Source organism: Nylanderia fulva, unplaced genomic scaffold, assembly GCF_048542155.1.
Source record: "Nylanderia fulva isolate GAGA-0341 unplaced genomic scaffold, ASM4854215v1 Scaffold82, whole genome shotgun sequence".
Taxonomy (NCBI): Eukaryota; Metazoa; Arthropoda; class Insecta; order Hymenoptera; family Formicidae; genus Nylanderia; species Nylanderia fulva.
Window position 1 is genome coordinate 123,144 of NW_028190939.1, and position 6,717 is coordinate 129,860.

At 46.2% G+C, this 6,717-nt stretch overlaps 3 protein-coding genes across 3 annotated transcripts; 2 read left to right on the forward strand and 1 right to left on the reverse strand.

Annotated features, from left to right (window-relative positions):
• Nucleotides 1-1,011: 1,011 nt before the first annotated feature.
• On the reverse strand, nucleotides 1,012-2,204 carry LOC146719904 (uncharacterized). Its single transcript, XM_085489394.1, has one exon. The coding sequence runs from the start codon at nucleotides 2,202-2,204 to the stop codon at nucleotides 1,128-1,130; it is 1,077 nt and encodes a 358-aa protein (XP_085345520.1). The 3' UTR covers nucleotides 1,012-1,127.
• An 832-nt stretch (nucleotides 2,205-3,036) lies between these two features.
• LOC146719905 (uncharacterized) lies at nucleotides 3,037-4,170 on the forward strand. Its single transcript, XM_085489401.1, has one exon. It carries the CDS (start codon nucleotides 3,054-3,056, stop codon nucleotides 4,020-4,022), a length of 969 nt encoding a protein of 322 aa, XP_085345527.1. The 5' UTR covers nucleotides 3,037-3,053; the 3' UTR covers nucleotides 4,023-4,170.
• A 330-nt stretch (nucleotides 4,171-4,500) lies between these two features.
• LOC146719906 (uncharacterized) lies at nucleotides 4,501-6,039 on the forward strand. The gene is made up of 3 exons (XM_085489403.1): nucleotides 4,501-4,764; nucleotides 5,083-5,502; nucleotides 5,728-6,039. Exons 1-3 carry the CDS (start codon nucleotides 4,501-4,503, stop codon nucleotides 6,037-6,039), a joined length of 996 nt encoding a protein of 331 aa, XP_085345529.1.
• The last annotated feature ends 678 nt before the right edge of the window (nucleotides 6,040-6,717 follow it).

Genomic DNA, 6,717 nt, shown 5'->3' on the forward strand with positions numbered 1-6,717 from the left:
TTTCGGGTTTGTGCCTCGTTGTTTCGGGTTTTTTCAGGTTCTTTTGCGTTCGTGCCTCGTTCTTTCGGGTTCTTTCGGGTTCGTGCCTCGTTCTTTCGGGTTTTTTCGGGTTAAATTCTCGTTGTTTCGGGTTCGTGCCTCGTTGTTTCGGGTTCTTTTGGGTTCGTTGTTTCGGGTTAAATTCTCATTCTTTCGGGTTCGTGCCTCGTTCTTTCGGGTTCTTTTGGGTTTGTTCACGTTCGTGCCTCGTTGTTTCGGGTTCGTTGTTTCGGGTTCTTTCGCGTTCGTTCACTCACGTCCTTGGCCCATTCGAAAATCGTTCCTGACTCGATCACAGCCTCGTCCCAAGTCGTTTCTGATCCGTTCGTAGCCCGCCTTGGCCCATTCGCAGCCGTCCCTGACCTGTTCGCAACCCTTACTGAGTTGTTGATAGCCTTGTATGTAACCTTTAAGGACTTGTTCGTAGCCTCGTTCGCAACCCTGTTTGACATGATCGTAACCTTGATCGTAGCGGTCGCGTTCACCACCGTTTCCAGGTCGTTCATTGCTGCTTCCGGGTCGTTCACTGCTGCTTCCAGGTCGGTCACTGATGCCACTCATTGTTGTTTGGTAGCACGCTGATAATTCTTCGTAGCTGTTCAACAACTGTTTGCAACCACTCGAGAATCCCTTCTAGACGTTTCACAACTGTTTGATAGACGTTTCTGAGCCAACCGCTCATTAGATGCCTGTGTCTGAGGTAATGTTTGGCGCACGCAGAAGCTCTTTTATCGCAGTTTCTAACGCTCGTACATCATTCTCTAACGCAGCCAGCTTCTCATCTGACTCTTTCTGTTGGATCATCAATGTTTTAAAGCACTCTTTCAGGTACAATATGTTGACGACATCGGTATCCGCCTCAGGTTGCGCTACACGGCGAATCTTGCGCGATCTTGCGTCATAATCTGTAGCGACGCGATGCAGAGCGTTTTTGCACACGCATTTTCCAATCAATCTATACCATTGATCGTTTGTGCCAGGGGTTGCATCATTTCTCCTCTCGAATAATCCAAATTTATTGATAGACATTTTTTCAATGCTTTGTAAAGTGTCACACGATGAACTGAATAGATTGTCGGGAACCTTGTTTAATTTATAATAATGCCCGCTTCCCGCAGTTCCTCGATAATCGACAAGATCTCGTTGTCATGCGCGTTGTTGCCAGCTTGGTGCGAAGCATCGAGCAATCGTAGGCGATCCACTAGCTCGTTGGGGTCGTCCCAGTGCACGTAATCAATCTTATTGTTGGTTAGCGTCATAGCGCGAGGCATTCCCATGCCAGATTTTGGGTCGTCCGATTCCACCCGCGTCAACGGTGCGATTATATATTTGTACTTGTCCCCCTTGCTACTCTTCACACGGCCTTGCACATCAAAATTGCGTTTATGCGCATTTGTCGCCAATAATATATGTTTGTATTTTTGCAAATTATCCTCCTGGTAATCAGGTTTTCTCTTGAAGATCAACTCGTACAATCCGGGCGTTCCAATGTACCGCGTGTCGCCTATGATTATATTATCATCTTTGTCAATCGCGAATCGCTTGTTTCCGATGCGCATTTCATTCTCGTCGAAATAAACTCCGTATACATTATCAATTTCTTTCTTCTCATCAGCACCGAGGAGAGCGTCCATGTACTTTTGTCCTAATGGCCCCCAATCCTTTCGCATCATTTGTCGACTTTCCAACGATCTTAACCAGTGTCGAAGGGATATTTCGGGCGGGTTACGCGTGGTTTCGAAAACATTTTCGTCTACGAGTGTTTTGGGTATCACAGGTTGTGCGTTTTTCGGTGTAGATGTTGTCGGCAATGAAGCGTCCAATGGCTTCGAAATATCATATTTTCTTTTTTTCAATGTCTCCTCCTCCTCCTTTTTATATCGCTTGATGGTTTTATGTTTTCTCTTTTTCGGTGTTTTCCCCTCATACCGTATCTCGATCTTCACACCGTCGTCGTCGTCGGTGTTAGGCTCGTTTTTCACCGAAATTGTCGCGTTGTCGACAATCTTTTGTAGCGGCTCGATAATAGGTTTAAAGTGAGTCTTGACGGCGATATCATCATCAATCTTTCCGGTCTTCAGAGCGCGGTGTTTCTTACGGATCGATTCGGCCGTCTTCGCAATCTCCTTGGCAACTTTTTCACGCTCGCGAATATTATCAGCCATGTCGGCAGCACTCTCTCTAGAGTTTCTCTCGACTGGGAGGATTGTTGGCGACGACTAATGGCTCTGCGGTATCGCGAACTCGTTAAATCCTTTTCTGTATCGCCCGTTCGAAAGCGAGCTGTCCTTGTCTATCACTAGAAATCCATACTTTTGTTGCCAACATGTACGACATAAATTACTGAAATCCTCATACGACATGTCGGTATTCACGTGATCGTTGTACACGTGCTTCAAATTGGTGGCGTCCTGTTTAAACAGAATTAGCAGGTTCGCGTTGTCGCGTATAAGATGTTTCGGTATTCTCGCGTATGTCTGACAGAGATAGAAGCAGTCGATGTTCGAGTGGCGCTTCATTGAGAAGTACTCTCTTATCGTATCTTGCTTGTCGCATGCCACGTCATCAAAGACAAAAATTGAATTTGGATAAGCCTCGCTCGGTGAAATGACGTCACTGTTATTGGAGAATGTAAAGTAGCCGATTTCGTCAATCGGCGTCAATAAATCTTCCAAATAGCGATATTTCGGCTGTTGCAGCGATTTAGAGTACACGTACACGTTCTCGAAACGCACACCGTGCGGACTTTCCAGCAGGCTTATCAACACGTTGGTTTTACCGCAGTTTGAGGGGCCGCAAACGATCGCGCGTATAGTTGTCGGTAGCATCGTACCGTGTTTGCGCACACCTTTGTTTATGCTGCAGCGTACTCTGTCGTCGTAATTCATCACTCGTATTGTCAGAGGTTGTTGCACAAATTTCATTTTCTCACTCCCGATTTGACCTCCAACGTCCGTCTATTTATAACTGCGCGGACTCGCGCTTTACTTAGTAATGTCTAGAGATTGCAACGGATGTCAACGAAAATAGGCACAGGTCTATTAAATCGTGCGATAAACGCACTTCCGGTCGAGCTTCATATCCCCGGCTATCAATTTTGCGGCCCGGGAACTCGTTTGGAAAAGCGATTGGCTAGAGGTGATCAAGGTGTCAACCCATTGGACGCGGCGTGCCGTGAACACGATATAGCGTACTCTCGGAGCAGCGAACTCACCGAGAGACACGCGGCGGATAAGGTACTCGCCGAGAAAGCGAAAACTCGCATCGTCGCGAAAAACTCGAGTCTCGGTGAGAGAGCCGCGGCCACAGTTGTCTGGACAGCGATGAAGGCCAAGACGAAGCTCGGCATGGGCTTGAAAACGAAAAAGAGGAAGACGAAGAGGAGGGTACTTTCGGCAGCGAAACGAGGCGGATTTTTGCCGATTTTACCAATGCTGGGCGCGCTCGGATCCCTGGTTGGCGGAGCGGCTGGCGTAGCAAAAGCGGTAAACGACAGAAGAGCCGCGCAACGTCAGTTGCAAGAGATACTACGCCACAATCACGCCATGGAAGGCCGCGGACTGTATCTCGCCCCTTACAAATATGGACGAGAAGCGAAGAAAAAAAAAACGTTAAAAATGCCGAAAGGTGTAACTACAAATGTGCAATTGCTACAACTTGCAAAACGTATGCACATTCCATACTTTAGAGGTGTATTTATGCGCAATAATTTACCGATAAATGGCGCGCGAGAAAATGAGAGTGGTATCGTTAATCTAGACAGTACAGACGGTCCTGGCACTCATTGGATGGCGTATGCAAAAAGAGGAAATCGCGCAATTTATTTCGACAGTTTTGGCAATCTTCGACCACCCGAGGAATTGGTGCGATATTTAAATGTACCGAAATTGGAATACAATTACACCTCTTATCAAACGTATGATCAGAGTATCTGCGGACAGTTGTGCTTGCAGTTTCTCCGAGATTTCTCGCCGCAAATTTAAAGACTGACATTGCGTTATTTAACTCAGTTTTGTCAACATGTCGCTAACACTAACATTGACTGGGAAGAGTAGCGTCCTCGCGGCGACCTACTTTCCGCCCATAGATTTGAGCGACGCGGACTACGAGCTCGGTCTGACGGATTTTGAAACTTATTACACTATATCGAATGTAAATTCCTCGAATAATAAATTTTACTACGGCACAGACGACGCGGAAATTACGATTCCCGAGGGATCGTACGAGCTGCAAGCAATACATGAATTTTTGAAACGTGCACTTTCCCGAAAACATAATGCTGTTAGCGATAAAGGTGTCGACGATGAAGATTACCCAATCGTGCTCCGCGCTAATTACAATACGATGAGAAGCGAGATCAAGTGTGCCTACAGAATAAACTTTAGCATGCCCAACAACATTGGATCGCTGCTGGGATTCTTGAATCGTATACTGCAACCGCGAAAATGGCACAAATCGAACATGGCGATTAATATTATCAACGTGAACATTATCCGCATAGAGTGTAACGTGACCGCGGGTGCGTACAGCAACGATAAACTCGTTCACACGATACACGAATTTTCACCGAGGGTACCACCAGGATATAAGATATCGGAAACGCCGGCGCAGATCATTTACCTGCCGGTCTTCGTACGGAGCATTACTGATTTAGTGTTACGCGTTACTGACCAGGAGGGACGATTGCTCGATTTTCGAGGTGAAGAGATAACAATTAGATTGCACGTACGACGGCGGGCCACCCTCGTGCGACGGGATGCTCGTGTTGAATAAAGACACGAAGAACACAATCAGACCAGCAGCAACATCATTCGCTAATATCAAATCAACTACGAAGAAGAGACTCACCTCGTCAAACGTTGCGCTTTACAATCTTTGGGATTTGCGGTGCGCGCCATCTGAACAATGACTGAGATTCTCAACATCGAGGAAGAGCCACTCTTTGACGATCGCATCGTCAAGATTGAGACTCACACATACAACCCGTTTGCCAACACAACATTTGGATACAGCGACGAGATAAGAATACCCATACAACAACAGGATTTATATACATTGCCGTATGAGAGTTTCTTCTACATCGAGGGTGAACTGCGGATAACTCATCCAGTTGAGGGATCCAATGTGATGCTGGGAAATAATTGCGTCGCATTCATGTTTGACGAAATTCGCTATGAGCTCGATGGTGTGGAAATTGATCGCAACAGGAATGTGGGAATAACAAGTCTGCTGAAAAACTATGTAACAATGTCATCCGATAGAAGCGTGATTATGCGAAATGCAGGCTGGGATAACCCGACTACTGTGAATGGATACTTTAATTTTTGTGTGCCGCTGCACATGTTGCTGGGATTTTGCGAGGATTACAAACGCGTTGTTATTAATGCGCGTCATGAGTTGATCCTAATACGAGCGCGCAACGACAATAATTGCCTGTATGGAGATTCTGCACTGGAGCCTGTGGTCAACATATTCAAGATACAATGGCGAATGCCACACGTGTTGTTGAGCGAGATTAAGAAGCTGTCGATGCTGCGCGCTCTGGAAAGCGGACGTTACCTCAGCATGGGTTTCCGCTCGTGGGATCTATACGAATTTCCGCTATTGCAGCGTACGACCAAGCATTCGTGGGCCATTAAGACCGCGACTCAACTGGAGAAGCCGCGATATGTAATTTTTGCTCTGCAGACAGGGCGTAAAAATGTCATGTCCGAGGATACGAGTCGATTCGACAACTGTAAATTAACCAACGTGAATCTCTATCTGAACTCGGAATGTTATCCGTACGACGATATGAATCTGGATTTCGATAGAAACAGATGGTCGATTCTGTATGACACGTATGCGCGTTTCTGCAAAAATTATTACGGATACGAGTATCTCAAGCCGAGCCTCACCATCACACGGTTTTTACAAAACGGTCCGTTTGTGATTATCGATTGTTCTCGAACAAAACGAATCGGTCAAGAGCGCAACGGTGGATGTGAGATTGGAATTTGAGTGTAAGGAGAATATACCTAATAATACCACTGCGTACTGCCTTATCATGCACGATCGCGTGATCCAGTACAACCCATTGACCAACGTTGTGCGCAAAATCACCTAAAAAATGTTTACACAAATACGCGTGTGAAAGAGGGGGAGGAGGATACATAATCAAGATGATGTGAGATGTCTGATGTTAGTGAAGTAATACCTCTCGACTGACTCGCATCGAAGAGATCATGTCCGCACCAACGTTCGTTGACCTGCAAGGATTTATACTAAACAAACGATTTATCGTAAAGGAAGCGGCAATCCTGAGAAGAGGATATATCCTGTCGCACTATTTCTTCGCATGCCCTGTGCCATGGAGCGTGCTTATAAAGTCGGAAAGGCGTCAGGCCTCGTGGCTAACTCAACATCATCACAGCTTACAATGGGAGGATGGAAATGTTCCATACGGCATGGCTCAGCGCTTGATTACGGCAGCTATCGTTGGCATAAATGAGCAAGAAGACGATGAAGAGTCTTCTCTCGTGTATGTAAAAGGACTCGAAAAGCGAGAATGGCTGGCCGAAATAATGGACGATGCGAGCAGCGGTTTCACCATTGAGACCTTAGATGCCATATATGAAGATGTACCTGCATTAAATAAGTTAGATCCCACATATACTCTACGGTGTAATAAACATGTAA

What these genes read in the sequence shown, in the direction of transcription:
- LOC146719904 (XM_085489394.1), bottom strand. Translation starts at nt 2,204, where the DNA reads ATGGCTGATAATATTCGCGAGCGTGAAAAAGTTGCCAAGGAGATTGCG.
- LOC146719905 (XM_085489401.1), top strand. Translation starts at nt 3,054, where the DNA reads ATGTCAACGAAAATAGGCACAGGTCTATTAAATCGTGCGATAAACGCA.
- LOC146719906 (XM_085489403.1), top strand. Translation starts at nt 4,501, where the DNA reads ATGGCGATTAATATTATCAACGTGAACATTATCCGCATAGAGTGTAAC. An exon ending in AGATAACAATTAGATTGCAC is followed by an intron (nt 4,765 to 5,082) that starts GTACGACGGCGG and finishes ATACAACAACAG; the next exon opens with GATTTATATACATTGCCGTA. An exon ending in ATTCTGCACTGGAGCCTGTG is followed by an intron (nt 5,503 to 5,727) that starts GTCAACATATTC and finishes TTTGCTCTGCAG; the next exon opens with ACAGGGCGTAAAAATGTCAT.